The 17,609-nt window shown below is 40.9% G+C and overlaps 1 protein-coding gene across 2 annotated transcripts in view; it reads right to left on the reverse strand.

The window, feature by feature from the left end:
• myo5b (myosin VB) overlaps window positions 1-17,370 on the reverse strand; it is an 83,210-nt gene extending 65,840 nt beyond the window's left edge. The window contains exon 1 of one of the 2 annotated variants that reach the window (XM_024380814.2): window positions 17,164-17,370. In XM_024380814.2, the coding sequence (XP_024236582.1) occupies window positions 17,164-17,241 (78 nt within the window). In that variant the 5' untranslated portion in view covers window positions 17,242-17,370. Of the gene's footprint in view, window positions 1-16,125; window positions 16,557-17,163 lie in introns of those variants that run through there. The other variant, XM_024380815.2, reaches the window with a different exon arrangement.
• Between the last annotated feature and the right edge of the window lie 239 nt (window positions 17,371-17,609).

Here is a 17,609-nt window from a genome sequence, read left to right on the forward strand (position 1 = left end):
TTGTCAGATTGGTTGTAAATTCCGAGCGTTCAGAGCGCACACTGCACTATTGACACTTCACGCTCTGGCCGAGGAGTAGGGTTGATCCGAGTGTTCCTCACAGTGGCTAGCTTGCTAGCTACTTCCAGACACAAAATGAGAGAATGACCTTACTCTGACCATTTTACTCGCCCTAGCAGAGCTGGGCGGTTTATATGTCATCTAGAACGTTAGTGACCAACTCTGCTGCTGGCAACAATTGAATTACTTTTTTTTGCAGACATTTACTGATACTGGTCATATTCAGCAGGTGTTGCTCTTTCATCAATTCATCAGTTACTGTGCACTCTGGCACACTCAGACTCTGCTCTTTAATCAGAGTAAATAGCCAGAGTTAATTTACGAACGCAAGAGATATGCTAACTGGATAACAGTCGTTCAAATTCAGCATACCTAGCAAAGCGATTCATATTTCTTGCTAGCATCTCTAGCTGTAGCCACTGAAAAACGATGAGGGGAAAAAGGTTGGTCACTCACCCACTCCTCCAATGACATGACATCCTCCCAGCAGCTAGCTAGCTGGCTAGCTAGCTATGTATTAGCTATGTATTAATTATATAAATGATGCATTGAACTGCATCCATCTATTCGGTCAAAAATTCTTCACTGTACGTCATGGAATTTTGAGTAAAAACATCAAACTTATTTGAAAAACCTCTTATTAAAGTTGGTTTTAAGCATAAACTGGGAATTTGATATTTGACTGATATTATGATTGTCTGTTTCATATCTGTGAAGTAGTTAAAAAGTTTGGAACAATATACTCTAAGTACATTACATTTCCAGAGTGGGCTCTCTTGTAATTCTGAAGTTATGAATTCAGGGGCTGATTCTCTTCCTTATAAATCCATTTAGAGATTTAAAGGGGGGACTGGCCCTCTGACTGCGCCTGTCTCATTTAATGACCGTCACAAAGGACCTCTACATGTCCCACGGCCCATGGATTGACCCAGAAAAAACAATATAAACAAAGCAGGCCAAACATACGGACTTATGGTATGTAGGCTATGCCTAACATACAGTAGGCCGGAGGAGGAGTAGGAGTAGTGTACGCCTTTATTAAGAAACCTGGTGCTTAGACTGGATGTGAGACACATTTTTTGTTGACACTCAAATGTAAAATTATGAGTTTGTTTCATAAACTAAGGCATTCAGGAGATCATGAACATTAAGGATTATGTTCCAACATATTTATACAAGTAATCAATTCTTGCCAGACTTACATAAAAGCCTAAGGGGAAATCACTTGGCGAAAAATCTATTTTCATGCCACAGAAGTGAGGGCAGGTGTTCTCTCTGCAGTTGATTTTTCTCTCCTAATCTTTCATGTCTCTCTCCCATGGTGTGCTAAGGCGTTTGAGGGCAGTGTTCTTGCTAGGTCCTGATCAAACCATCTTTAATTATGTACCATCATAGACTAAACACAGTAGAGGGAAAGCCAAGCTCCTCTGCCAATGTGAGCAAAAGACAGCTTGATCCTTCTCCACATTGATTCAACTGGGATTATTTAGTAGCCTATCTGTGCCTCTGGTTAAACATAGAGGTGACTAAACATTCTCCAAATTTCAAACTCTTCAACAACTGAGTTGAAATCCAAAATAAAGAACTTTATAAGTAGCGCAGCGGGCGCAATCTCACTTCAGCCCATCACAGTTTGAAGAAAGGACAATAAGACAGTGCCAAATGAACGTGGAACCTAGATGGATAGAGATCTTTGTGAAGGAGTCTTTTTGCTAAAGACTTCTGTTCTGATGCGATGCTACACCCGGTCCTACCCACTCCCTAAAACATCAGCACACATACAATAGCCTACACACACACTTTTCCAACCCATTCTTCACTTCGGAAACAAACATCAATCCTGAACGCATCTGAAGCAGCCTCATTTATCCTGAAGTGTCCTCCCCTAGATCCATGACACCACTCCTTTCTGCCGTCAAAACATATACATCTATCCATCCTGTCCTTAGATGTGGTTCACACAGAAGTCATCAGAATCACAATACTTGATGACCAACTAACCTTGATTCCTGCTTACAAGCAAAAACTCAAAACAGGAAGTAGCAGTGACCTGCTCAATACAGAAGTGGTCCGATTAAGCAGATGCTAAGCTACAGGACGGTTTTGCTCGCACAGAAATTTGTTCCTGGGTTCTTCCGATAACATTGAGGAGTTTACCACGTCAGTCACCAGCTTCATTAATAAGTGCATCGACAACATTGTCCCCACAGTGACCGTACGTACATATTCCAACTAGAAGCCATGGATTACAGGCAACATACGAACTGAGCTAAAGGCTAAAGCTGCCACTTTCAAAGAACGTGACACTAATAAGTTAATGAAAGCACCAGCTGTTCCGGATGTGAGTAAGACCTTTAAAACAGTTAACATTCAGAAGGCTGCGGGGCCAGATGGATTACCAGGACGCATACTCCGAGCATGCCAGCGAAAATGGAAATTGTCTTCACTGACATTTTCAACCTCTCGCTGACCCGGTCTGTAATACCTACATGTTTCAAGCAGACCACCATTGTTCCTCTGCCCAAGAACGCCAGGGTAACCAGTCTAAATTACTTTTGCCCTGTAGCACTCACATGCGTAGCGATTAAATACTTTGAAAGGCTGGTCATTGCTCACATCAACACCATCATCCCAGTCACCCTGGACCAACTACAATTCACATACCAACCCAACAGATCCACAGATTAAAATAATTTGCATGGGCCCTCAGATCCTCAAAAGGTTCTACAGCGGCACCATTGAGAGCATCTTGACTGGCTGCATAACTGCTTTGTATGGCAACTGCTTGGCATCCGACCGCAAGGCGCTACTGAGGGTAGTGCGTAAGCCCCAGTACATCACTTGGGCTGAACCCCATTGCCATCTAGAACCTCTATACAAGGCGGTGTCAGAGGGAGGCCCTAAATATGGTCAAAGACTCCAGCCACCATTGACTGTTCTCTCTGCTACCGAACGGCAAGCGGCACCGATGCACCAAGTCTGGAACCAACAGGACTCTGAACAGCTTCTACCCCCAAGCCATAAGACTGCTAAATAGTTAACCAAATTGTAACTATTTGCATTGACCCCCCTTTGAACCAACTCTTTGACTCATCACACACTGCTGCTACAGTGTATTATCAATCATGTTTCCTACTCATTGTGTATTTATTCCTTGTGTTATCTTTATTATTTTTCTCTCTGCGTTGTTGGGAAGGGCCAGTAAGTAAGCATTTTACTGTTAGTCTACACCTGTTGTTTACAAAAAGCATGTGATAAATTGTGATTTGATAGGATAGTGTGGTGGTGTTCAGATAGAGTAGACTACATTACAGATATCTGCAGTTATATACTGTTGATGAATGTGACCTTATTTAAAAATATATATTTTTGAGGCAGCCATTTGAATTTAGTCTGTTCTGCTATGTCAAACGCTGCGTGGGTGAAACTTTAGTGAAGACTCTGATCGTAATGAAATGAGCCCCTAGCATGTTTCGAAAGCCAAGTTCAATGACACTCAGCTGAGTGTTTACCTCTACACTCCTCTCATCCAATCCTAACCATCCCACTGTGAAAAGAAAGTAAACTTCAAAAAATGCTTCTTCGCTGGGCAGAAAGTTATTTCCTCATTATCCAAGAAATATGGTTCCCGATTTTTATCACATAGGACCTTATGTCTTTGATAATGGAACTGACATGATTTGTAGTTTGTGCTGCATCATAGGCCACAGTTCTATGATGACAGGTACAGTTCATCAGAATTCAATCACAAAGAAGCAGTTTGCTCAGCAAAAAAAGTTGGGATTGTGCAGTCAGACATCAGCCAAAATAATAGGAGACATTACATGGCCAACGTGCCACTATAATTTATACTGGGAAAGATACAATAGCCAAGATCGCATCTCCATGTCCCTTCTGATGGACAATAGTCAGACAGGTAATGCGTTGACTACCCTACAGGTATTGGATATAAGCACATTAAGAGACAATGGGTGACATTTGTTGTACACCGACAGCTGTTGTTGTGAGTAATATTGTCATTTTTGTTCAATCAGTGCTATTTAGAAGACTAACCATGTCACCCATGGTCATCAAAAAAAAAGGGATGCCATTCCTCATTGTTGAGTACAAAAGACAGGATCAGTAATGACAGGGTATAATAAGCCTAAATTCACTTAGTACTGGCTTTGACTACTAACTAACTGAGCCCTACTCTCGCTCACTCCCTGCCTCTTTCTCCTCCTCTGATCACACCATCACACTTTCCAACAGACCTAATGAAATTGCTTTATTTTTATTTTTTATTACCACCGGCCACTGCACTGGGTCAATTCAATCAGGCTTAGTGTTGGTCCTGCTTGCTTTGCAGATGGGCTGACAAGACACAAAGGAGTTACACAGGGATGTTTATGATCTTGACAAGGAAACATTGAGAATCAGTCTTTAGTGTGTGTGTGTGTGTGTGTGTGTGTGTGTGTGTGTATTTGTTCTCCCTCTCATGGCCATGGACTGACAGAATTGTCATAGGGGTAGTACCTTATGCTCTGTGTCAAATATGTAGAACATAAGAAGGAAATCTAATAGACAGCCATAGATCAGAGTTCAGGCATCTGATTTATAACAGTGAGAAGAGGCAACAATACATTAGATACAGTAGTAGTCCAACCAAATACTACTAGTGTAAAGAAAGGAGACATAAAACAAGCATCCAGACAGGTCTGGTGGAGTTAGTGGAAGTACACCTGTAAGGGTGGCAGGAGGGACGAGTAGGGAAATAAGGGAGAGAAGAAGAAAATAACGTCAGAGGACAAAGTTACATTACCGGTTTCCCCTATGACCCTGATGAAGTCATGCTGTTGCGTAATGTCTTAAAATCCCCTTGCCTTTCTGATACTACCCGTATCCACGTCAGTCAACCAACCTACAACAAGACTGATTAAACTCATGAGGTTATAACACTAGCATAACCAGTGATGTAGTGGTAAAAAATGTAGTAGATAAACTGGCACATGACATCGGTGCACAAAACGATGCCAGATTTAAAACTTCACATTTTTTATTTGAATTATTATACAAAATTCTTGCAACCAATATAATGTTATATACAGTGCATTCAGAAAGTATTCAGACCCATAGACATTTTGTTGTGTTACAGCTTTATTATAACATTGATAATAATTGTTTTTTTCCCCCATCAAACTATACACAAATACCCCATAATGACAATTCAAAAATAGGTTTAGAAATTTTAGCAATTTTATTCAACATAAAAAACTGAAACATAACATTTACATAAGTATTCAGACCCTTTATTTAGTACTTTGTTGAAGCACCTTGGCAGCAATTACAGCCTTATTCAGTATGACACCACAAGCTTGGCACACCTGTATTTGGAGAGTTTCTCCAATTATTTTCTGCAGATCCTCTCAAGCTCTGTCAGGTTGGATGGGGATCATCGCTGCACAACTATTTTCAGGTCTCTTCAGAGATGTTTGATCGGGTTCAAGTCCAGGCTCTGGCTGGGCCACTCAAGGATATTCAAAGACTTGTTCCGAAGTCCCCCCTGCATTGTCTTGGCTGTATGCTTAGGGGGATTGTCCTGTTGGAAGGTGAACCTTTGCCCCAGTCTGAGGTCCTGAGCGCTCTGAAGCAGGTTTTCAATGATCTCTGTACTTTCCTTCATTAATATTTCCCTCGATCCTTACTAGTCTCCCAGTCCCAGCCGCTGAAAGACATCCCCACAGCATGATGCTGCCACCACCATGTTTCACCGTAGGGACGGGGCCAGGTTTCCTCCAGACGTGACAATTGGTTTTCAGGCCAGAGTTCAATCTTGGTTTCATCAGACCAGAGAATCTTGTTTCTCATGGTCTGACTCTCATGGTGCATTTTGGGAAACTCCAAGCGGGCTGTGATGTGCTTTTTACTAAAGGAGTGGCTTCTGTCTGGCCTCTCTACCATAAAGGCCTGATTGGTGGAGCACTGCAGAGATGGTTGTCCTAAGGGAAGGTTCTCCCATCTCCATAGACAAACTCTGTTATAGTGACCATCACTGGTCACATCACTGACCAAGGCCCTTCTCCCGACATTGCTCAGTTTGACCGGGCGGCCAGCCCTAGGAAGTGTCTTGGTGGTTCCAAACTTCTTCCATTTATGTATGATGGGTGCCAGTGTTCTGGGGAAGGGTACCAAAACATTTCTGCAGCATTGAAGGTCCCCAAGATCTGTGCCTCGACACAATCCTGTCTCTGAGCTCTACGGACAATTATTTTGCCCTCATGGCTTGGTTTTTGCTCTGACATGCACTGTCAACTGTGGGACCTGATATAGAGATATAGTATGCCATTCCAAATCATGTCCAATCAATTGAATTTACCCCAGGTGGACTCCAATCAAGTTGTAGGAAAAAAATGTTTTTGCTTTGTCATTGTGGGGCGTTTACGTTCCACTAAACCACTGACTAGAACATTGAAAAGTTTCATGGGCCATATTATTACAAACAATCGCAATGATTAAAAAATGAAATCAAATTACAGCTAGGCTAACCTTTGGTCTATCGGCTCAAATTTTTAGGCAAAGAATATTTTTTCTTCAATCTCCATTGTCATTTTTGTGAACTATTAATGGGTTTTATAACAGTTGGTGAAAAGTTATCCTCTTCTTGTCTATAGGATAAATTGGTGAATGGTCGTGAGGAGAGAAAACGAGGTTAACCTGAAGAGACTACTCTCGGGTTTCAGTAAAAGTCCCTTTATAAACTGCTGAAGTAAATACACACAGGTAAAATGCAAACCCTGAGAATGGAGCTAGCTACTGTACAGGTGTTCTATCCTTCCGATCCAGTGCTACCATTGCCCCGCCCTGCTAGGATGTGCGTGTCAGTCAGCACAAGGACTATTATTACTGCGTCAGGTGAAAACCAGCTGCCTGTTGCCAATAGGAAGTCACGTCCATAATCCCTTCCTCCAGGAACTTTGACCTGTCTGTTTATCGGAAAAAGAGAGCGCTAATTACACCTGCTCTAAAGACAGAAGCAAGGAGAAACGTTTAGGTGTTAGGGGAAAAATGCTGAGAATGTCAGCTAGCATGATCATGAGGCAGGCAGGTGGAATAAATGTTTTCCTGGAGTGCTTTGTTGTACAAAGGACATGACACATTTTCCTAAGCAACAGACTAGATGCAGAGAATTATCAAGAGATATGCTTGATAATGCAAAAGATGTGGTATTAAAAACCTGTCACCCTTTTCAGTAGCATTTGACCACAAAACGAAATGTTAATCACTTTGGGCCCTATTCAGACTTGAGTTGACTTAAAATGGACTTATGTCAAACACTGTTAAGTTAAGTCTACTTACAGTATCTCAAGTCAGAATCGAGCCCTTTTAGAATAGCCTACATAGGACATTGAGGCTATATGCAACTAGTATCTCCCTGACAGACATTTGTGGGCTGGCAAGCAACTCTACTGTGAAGCTTCTGAGTAATGTTACAGTTACAAGCCCTATGAGGGACAATATATCCCCAGGGAGAGGAACACACATACCAAACACACAGACACACACCTGGCTTTAAGCTCAATTCCCTGAAGAACCAAGGTGGTTGTTTACCAGATTCTCTATGTGCTGTACTCCTGAGAATCACAGCAACTTCCTGCTTCATGGTACAATTTTCTTCCTCTGTTTTTGTGCCTTACATTTGTACAGTTAACTTCCCTTCAGCTACGATACAGGGTCCGTGTTTCAGTCCTACTCTTACATACAGTAGCCAAGCGTATACTTTAGGAGTTTAGGACACTGGGGTCTGGAGTAAAGAAATTTCTGTTTGGGCATGTATGGAAAAAACTTTTAGAATAGCCTGCAAGATAACGTATATGTTGGCGCTGAAAGTGGCTCACTGACAGCACCCTATTACCGGTTTATGAAAGGAAAGTACTGCACTGGCATGTCTAATAAACAATGTATGGAGTAGAATTACAGCATCACCTGACATCTTGCAACGGAGATGTTTAACATTAGCTGACTCCTGCCATTTAACAAGCACTTGTCAATACTGCTACATTAAGTGGGGAGGTGAGAGTTCAAACAATTCAAATATTGCAATGATAAATGGGAAAAACATAGGCCTACCAATAGGCTGGGATACAAGCAATTGAGAAATAACATTCCTCTGAGGCCCACATTAACACATACAGTTGAAGTTGGACGTTTACATACACTTAGGTTGGAGTCATTAAAACCCATTTTTCAACCACTCCACAAATTTCTTGTTAACAAACTAAAGTTTTGGCAAGTAGGTTAGGACATCTACTTTGTGCATGACAAGTCATTTTTTCAACAATTGTTTACAGATTTTTTCACTGTATCACAATTCCAGTGGGTCAGAAGTTTACATACACTAAGTTGACTGTGCCTTTAAACAGCTTGGAAATTCCAGAAAATGATGTCATGGCTTTAGAAGCTTCTGATAGGGCAATTGACATCATTTGAGTCAATTGGAGTTGTACCTGTGGATGCATTTCAAGGCCTACCTTCAAACTCAGTGCCTCTTTGCTTGACATCATGGGAAAATCAAAAGAAATCAGCCAAGACCTCAGAAAAATAATTGCAGACCTCCACAAGACTGGTTCATCCTTGGGAGCAATTTCCAAACTTCCCATTATCTCAGGAAGGAAACGCGTTCGGTCTCCTAGAGATGAACGTACTTTGGTTTGAAAAGTGCAAATCAATCCCAGAACAATAGCAAAGGACCCTTGTGAAGACGCTGGAGGAAACAGGTACAAAAGTATCCATATCCACAGTAAAACAAGTCCTATATCGACATAACCTGAAAGGCCGCTCAGCAAGGAAGAAGCCACGGCTACGGTTTGCAACTGCTCATGGGGACAAAGATCGTGCTTTTTGGAGAAATGTCCTCTAGTCTGATGAAACAAAAATATAACTGTTTGGCCATAATGACCATCGCTATGTTTGGAGGAAAATGGGGGAGGCTTGCGAGCCGAAGAACACCATCCCAACCGTGAAGCACGGGGGTGGCAGCATCATGTTGTGGGGGTGCTTTGCTGCAGGAGGGACTGGTGCACTTCACAAAATAGATGGCATCAGGAGGCAGGAAAATTAGGTGGATATATTGAAGCAACATCTCAAGACATAAGTCGGGAAGTTAAAGCTTGGTTTCAAATTGGTCTTCCAAATGGACAATGACCCCAAGCATACTTCCAAAGTTGTGTCAAAATGGCTTAAGGACAACAAAGTCAGGGTATTGGAATGGCCATCACAAAGCCCTGAAGTGTGTGCGAGCAAGGAGGCCTACAAACCTGACTCAGTTACACCAGCTCTGTCAGGAGGAATGGGCCAAAATTCACACAACTTATTATGGGAAGCTTGTGGAAGGCTACCTGAAACGTTTGACCCAACAATTTAAAGGCAATGCTACAAAATACTAATTGAGTGTATGTAAACCTATGACCCACTGGGAATATGAAAGAAATAAAAGCTGAAATAAATAATTCTCTACTATTACTCTGACATTACACATTCTTAAAATAAAGTGGTGATCCTAACTGACCTAAAACAGGGAATCTTTACAAGGATTAAATGTCAGGAATTGTGAAAAACGGAGTTCAAATGTATTTGGCGAAGGTGTATGTAAACTTCCGACTTCAACTGTAGGTATTTGTCATGATTTGGGAATCCACTAAAAACTCTGAACAGAGGGCAGGCTAAATTCACTCCAAGGCCCAAACTGGAAGGGGTTAGTGGCGACTCCAAATAATCCCGCTCTAGAAGGCCCACAGCCTGACTAAACACAAAGAAACAACATTCCACCAGCAGACCAAACACACAGTCAGAGGGAAGGCCTAATTACTATAGGTCTGCAATGACATCACAACATCTACAGGTTATGTACATAATGCAAGGTAGATAGTAGATAGACGACACATGCTGAATCTGTGTTTTGACCACAACATAGTAAGCTAAAAAAGAATCTGTGTGCCAGCTGGTATAGCCGTTGATCACAAAACAGATGGAATCGTAGGATTTGTCTTTATTCTGGATTACTGGGCTTCATGTTGGGGGGGGGGGCTGCAGAGAGTGTGAGTAGGATGGACCAGGAGGATAATAGCTTATTAACTGAGGAGTGCAATTTGAGGACTGTTACTGTACTGCAATCCAGTATCAAAAACTAAATCTAAAAGCTAAATGGATTCCTAATCAGAAGACTTTGAACTGGCCCAGCGAGACAGAATTATGACATGAAGAATCTTCTGATACAATATAATTCACAGACAGGGTAGAATATTTCAAAGAGATGTCACACAACGCAAGGTAAAAGGTCACGGATGAAAGCACCGAGCAGGAATGACTAGAGAGGAGAAATACTCAGATGACAATGCCTACAGGTGTGTCTTTAGTGTTTTACAATGATGTCACAAGTCCTATTTTTACTAACGATACACAAAGGAAAACATGAAGAAAAAGGTTTGACATCTGTCAGACTAAGTTAATTATTCACGGGACAAAGTTTGACTGGTCTGTCCCTGAGTAAACAAATGAGAGACAGAGGGAAGTAACTAGTAAATAAATAGAACAATATGTTTGGACAAAGAACTGTAACAGCTATTCACTCAACAAGTCAAAAGTTGAGTAAAGGGAACACCTAAACTAAATGCAAGAGTTCTAAATTAAAACAACAATGCAGCTTTGTTTTTTGTCATTTCTGCAGAGGAATGTGAAACTAGATTTTGAGTCATGGAGGATTAGTGACAAATAATGTGTGTAACCTGATTCTGTTCTCTAGCCAATAACACCTGCCATGTATAACTCCACACTTCAAAAGACAGCTCTTTCTCAATAGTTTGGCTAGGTTTCTTCTAGACTAAAGGAGCCTAATGTTACTCCTTATAGTCCAAGGACCTTACATGTTCTGTTTAAAAGGTGAATTGGTTCTGGAAGCCAAAACAGCCAAATACTCCATTTAAAAGTGAATCGATATCGGTACGGTTCTAAAAAAAATAAATCCCTTTTACTTTCACATCAAAATCATTTCACAAATGCAAAACACACTAACTGTACACTGTTTTAAAACACAGTTGCAGCCGACAGTATTTATCAGTGACAACACGTTTGTGGCGTCTGTCTTCCATTTGCACACAGGTGTTCAGAGACGCAGATAGCTAATTAGCACAAGTAGTCTTACGTCTGTTTTCCCATAAACAAGCACTGTAACATGGAAATATGGCCATGTGGGAACCCTAACCCGAACCCTTTTTTAATTATTTCTCGCTGATATGAAAGACACGTTCCTTATGTTTCCAAAACTGTGCCGCAAGCAATGAGTGTTAATGCTCAGAGAAAGCATCAGGGCTCTTAAAAAACTCCCCCGGCCAGAAGACACTATCGTCACTAGGCGCTGAAGGCAGTTATAGTGTCTTTCATTGGGCTAGGTTTCTTCCTGAAATGAGTCATTCCAGTGGTGTACACAAATCTTCTAGGTTAATCAACACATAGGCCTACACCACAAAAAACTATAATATTTCATAACAATTGGAACAAACTACAAAGTATAAATTCAAAGTACTAATTTTACACAACAATCTATGTCAGAGTAGGCCAGTAACCCATCAAATGTCTGTAATGTGTGTAATTGTGTCCGTTCAAGTTATTGTTGCATGTTCATTCAACTGTGGGCCCCCAGTATTGGAAAATAGGCTAGTGACAAGGCCCCCAAAATGTTTTACATAACCCTACCCAAGGTATAACAAAAACAACCACATTTTTCCATATCTCTAAAGGTCTCCTATAAATATATGAAATGAATGGTTGTATACAAATATTTTATAGCAAAAGTGGTTAAATTGATAGATGTTGTGACATCACCTTAACTCAAACAGTAAAGAATAATGCCTGCCTGGCTGAGGGGGGGTGACTCATGTAACCCAGTACTGCAAACTCTGATATTGCTAGAATTTGGAATAGAAGGAGACAATTATCTGCCCTACATACCGAAACAAACATTAGCATATGTTAAAGCATCTTGTAAAATGTAGACCTGTAAACACACAGAGATACAATAGATGGCAATATCAGATATACAAATATTTATGATTTATGAAACTTCACATTTTGGTAGCTGTTCAATGGAACATTTTCCAAGTCAAATTTGCTCTCATTCATTTCTGTATGGTCCTGCCTGAAAAAAAGACATACAGTTACACATTCTTTGATGTTGTGGCTATTGTAATTGGCTCTAAGGAAAACAACAAACATCAATATACAAACTTTTGGGGTCCAAGGTTCCTTAAAGGATTGCAATTAGGTCAAAGGGGCAATCACAGATTATATTTAGCCTCAAATCCAAAAATATAATTATGGCTGCCATAATAACATTTGATCAAGGTTAAGTCACCTGCAAATATGAATTTTGTAAATGGGAGGCATTTATTCACAATTGTTTACAACCCTCATTCCTAATTCTGAATCAATTGTATTCTGAATTCAACATGGCCAACATGTTGATTACCCTCAAACACCTTAGTCTCCATATAAATAGCCCTTGTTCATTTTGATTGTGTTATTCTGTCTTTGAAATGTTTTCATAAGGCTCTTGGTATATCAAGGACAATGAGTGGCACTGTCATTCCTCTGTTGTATTTGAATAGCCACAATGTGTGTTCATGTTTTAATCTCATTCATTTCAACAAGGGGCAAAACCTTAAAATATAATAACAAGCTTTCACAACACACATCACACAGTATCGTAACCAAGTAACAGGAAAGCAACCGTAATAAAACAGCTACTCTAGTAGTGTATACACTACCGTTCAAAAGTTTGGGGTCACTTAGAAATGTCCTTGTTTTTGAAAGAAAAGCCATTTTTTTTGTCCATTAAAATAACATGAAATTGATCAGAAATACAGTGTAGACATTGTTAATGTTGTAAATGACTATTGTAATTGGAAACGGCTGCTTTAAAAAATATCTACATAGGCATACAGAGGCCCATTATCAGCAACCATCACTCCTGTGTTCCAATGGCACGTTGTGTTAGCTAATCCAAGTTTATCATTTTAAAAGGCTAATTGATCATTAGAAAACCCTTTTGCAATTATGTTAGCACAGCTGAAAACTGTTGTCTGATTAAAGAAGCAATAAAACTGGCCTTCTTTAGACAAGTTGAGTATCTGCAGTATCAGCATTTGTTGGTTCGATTACAGGCTCAAAATGTCCAGAAACAAACAACTTTCTTCTGAAACGTGTCAGGCTATTCTTATTCTGAGAAATTAAGGCTATTCCATGCAAGAAATGACCAAGAAACTGAAAACAATGACTTGTACTACTCCCTTCACAAAACAGAGCAAACTGTCTCTAACCAGAATAGAAAGAGGAGAGGGAGGCCCCGATGCACAACTGAGCAAGAGGACAAGTACATTAGAGTGTCTACTTTGAGACACAGACGCCTCACAAGTCCTCAACTGGCAGCTTCATTAAATAGTACCCGCAAAACACCAGTCTCAACGTCAACAGTATGGGATGCTGGCCTTCTAGGCAGAGTTCCTCTGTCCAGTGTCTGTTCTTTTGCCCATCGTAATCTTTTTCTTGGCCAGTCTGAGATATGGCTTTTTCTTTGCAACTCTGCCTAGAAGGCTAACTGGAATTTTATCCCAGCCTGAATGTTGCTGGGGATACACCAGTAGTGGAATGGTTGGTTGTCTGGTTGTGAAGGAAAGTCTGTGAAAGGGCTGTCAAAAACAGACTTGCTTTTAGATCTTTCCAATACCTAATTGGCCTGTGGGTGTGGTTTTTTATATGTTGAATGTGGCAAAATGTCCTGCAGGTCAAGTCCTACATATTTCTTTAAATTCCTTTGGAAGTCAGGTAGGATGATAATTTTGCCGATTTATCTGTGGGTGGTTGGCATTGATTAGTGACTGGGGCACAACAAGCAGGAGATGTAGAATGACAGAACCTGTGAGGGTGACTTATATTTAGAGGTCAGTTAGAGTGTAGCTATTTTTTAAACTTATTTAACCTTTAACTAGGCAAGTCAGTTAAGAACACATTGTTATTTACAATGACGGCCTACCCCAGCCAAACCCTAACCTGGACGACGCTGTGCCAATTGTTCGCTGCCCTATGGAACTCCCAATCAAGGCCAGATGTGATACAGCATGGATTCGAACCAGGTACTGTAATGACGCCTCTTGCACTGAGATGCCATGTCTTAGACCGCTGTGCCACATAGACTATGACTAAGAAGCATTGGTTGTGAGGGACATAGCACAGCGCCACACACATATACATTTCAAGACGATCCCTGGGATTTGATGGACAGTATAAGGGTTGCAGAGGAGGTGGAGCAGACTAAGCATGACCCACAAAGACCACTCTCATAGTCAATCCCCAGCCACCATAAACGATCACATACAGCAAGTTTTACCATCCTAAGGTTCCTCATTTGCCATAAATGACATATGTCCTTATAGGGATGTTGGGATTTCCCAGACCAAAACATGATTCACCTCAGCATAAAAGGCCATTCTTCACAAGTGAGTACAGTTCAGGTATCACATGGCTTGGCCAGCCATGGTTGGTCGCCAAATACAGTAGGTACATATGAGGACAATGAACGCCAGCAATGTCCAGATGGCATTTTTGCTGTTGAATGGCCTCCTGACATGTGGCAGTCCAGTTCCATGGTGTGTCTGTCTCTAGTAACTACATGAGGGAAGGACTGATAGTGGATTGGGCCTATCATGGACAGTTCTGGGAGATCCAGGATGGCATGTGAAGGCCCAATAGGTTTATGGCATTTCTTGTCAATGAGTGTCAGGTTGTGTCGGTTCATTGTAGTGAACACCTGCCTTATGAGCTTGTTTATGTGTGGTACACCATAACTGTCACCAAGTCGAGATATACAGCAACTTCAAGGCAGATGGCCAGGATGGTGGACATGAAAGTCTGGAAGAAGCAATGTGCCAGCTCAAACCAAACAGGATAAGAGTGCACCAGAACATCCCAATAAACATCAGAAATGCAGTGAGCCAGCAAAAGGTCATGTTAGATTCAGGCAGACATATTAGACTAGCAATGAATCAAAGCTCACTTCTAAATGATAAGGAGGTGATTTAAGAGCCCAATCCTGGAGGTGCAAGTTATACCACAGTGGGGGCAAGTTGTAGAGCTAGGAAGACGTGTCAGAGTCCAGGGTTAGATTATCTTTCCTGTTGTTGGAGCCTCCCAGTTGCCTCATTGATCCTCAGAGGCTTGTGACTTGGAATAAATACTTGGTGTTGCCATGCCAAGCAGTCTGCTGCCTTTTTATATATTTTTGTACAACCATCCATTTCATATGAGAGACCTTCGAGATATGGGGGGGGGGGGGAATGGTTGTGCTTTGTTATACCTCGGGTAGGGGTTATCAAAAACTAAAGCCCTTTTTGAGGATTGGGCACAAGCCTGTGTTACTGCGTAAAGCATGTTCCCACCAGAAATAGAATATTCAATCAATCCATGATTAAAAACGCCTCTTTTGACCCTCTTCACAAAGCAGCTTCAGTATAATTTGTTTGCAATTATCTATCCCATGTTCAAAACTCACTGTCGCCTGGGAGATACTGTACAATCAGATTATGAATGCTTTGACTCACTATCCTTTAATAAAGATAACATAAGTTATTTTATCTTAAGACTAGTCAGTATTGAAAATGTATGATTTTACTATTATGGACACAACTAGGTCCAGCAGTAGCTCACAAGGCTAGAAGACAACAGTAAACTACAACCGAACACCGATACCAGACCGAAACTAAACTTGCTCGTGCACCTGTCAGACAAGCTGCAATGACATCCGAGCCAGCAGAACTGGGATGGCTGGCGCTCCATTTCTTCCTGAACACTTGTCATTACGCCTGCATTAAAATACATGCCATCCAAGCAGGAAACTGGCTACAATGGCGAATTCTACAATTACACCCTCTTTAGATGTGGTGGCCCAAGAGGTTGCCACAATAATTATGCAATAACAAAAGGACCTGGACTGGAGAAAGAAGTGTATATAAAGAATCAATTACTGTACAAATCACTCACCTTTGAATATAACTCGTTTACGGACATGGTCCAACACTATCAACGAAAACTGAAAAGTAACTGCAGCGTTTTATAAATGACAATATCTCATGATTGTTGATAATCCCGTAAAGTTTTTTCATCTAATTAGAAGTTTAATTCGTCGTCATATTCCCGAGTGTCGTCGTCCAGGGTTGAGTTAAATATGTTACCACTTCCGACCCCTTTCCTGGTCACGAACGGCAGGTGTCTTCACGTGGATGAGTTGCGTAACAACTCAGTGTTGCTTGATCCCCCTTATATTACTCAATAATGAAAAACGCCATCGAATGACGACTGGATATGGGTAGCCAGCCCCAGTAGGTTATAAGTGCAAATACATAAACTATAAATAGTTTATCAATAGCTTCCCTTTAGATCCTCCCCGTCGTATCTATGGACTCAAGTCATGTTGACTGGCAATAGCTCAGGCTGTACCGAAGTACCGCACGAGACCCCAACTGGCTCATCAGCGCACTACAATTTTATTCCAGCTCTAAATTAGAACGAACATTAACAGTGGGGATACCATGGTGGACTGTGGAGGGGTAGGTCCAATTATGGGTTTAGGTCATAATGTTAAGTTGAAAACTTCGAATATACGCCTATATGTATGGCTATTATATGATTTATCTTGGCACATTTTGGGAATCTTAATGAAATTAACGCAACTTTTTGCTCCACCCCACAAAATCATTCTGAAAAGCAAAGGTATGGATAATCAATTACTATGATTTCCTGAACTCATTGGACCTAGTATCTTAGTTCAAGGCAAGCATTAACACGTCAGAGTGTTATCTTTGATTGTAGTAGTACAATCTGTGACAGGAACTAGGCTGTTACCTGAAGCCTATAAAAATGTCATGCTTAAAATTTGAAGTTTTATGTCCATGACAGCTGCAAGGTTACAATATTTTGAGAAATTAGACTTTAGAAAACACAGCATCATTTATACATCCTGTTCCGCATTTAGTCCCACTATGATCAACAATATCACAAAATACAACAGTAGTATGTTACCTTGCAGTAAAGTTCATGGTCAATCTTCCCCTCTTGTCTCTTCATTATGTTGCTATGTTCCTTCACTTGCCTTTTCATTATGGTGTTATAGTCCTTAGATACTGTATGTAGTAGAAGATTCTGCTACTCTATTCAGAGGTAGCTGTGATTATTCCATGTTCCAGATCATACTGTTCTCAAGACATTATTATCAGTAGGCTATTTAAGCCTTAGCCTTAGCAGAAGGCAGGCTTGAAAGAAGAAAAAAATCCATTCCAATATCATGCCATGACTACACTCCCAAACCACTCCTTCTGCAGGTATGGGGTGTTGATTGACTTCACCTACCAGGCTGCTATATGGAATCTGAAAAGTATGCAGGCACAGTCAAAATAGATTCCACCCATTAAAATTGTTATTTTTTAATTAAAGCCCCACCTTATCTCAGCTCACTGGTCACCATAGCA

This window comes from Oncorhynchus tshawytscha, linkage group LG20, assembly GCF_018296145.1.
Source record: "Oncorhynchus tshawytscha isolate Ot180627B linkage group LG20, Otsh_v2.0, whole genome shotgun sequence".
NCBI lineage: Eukaryota > Metazoa > Chordata > Actinopteri > Salmoniformes > Salmonidae > Oncorhynchus > Oncorhynchus tshawytscha.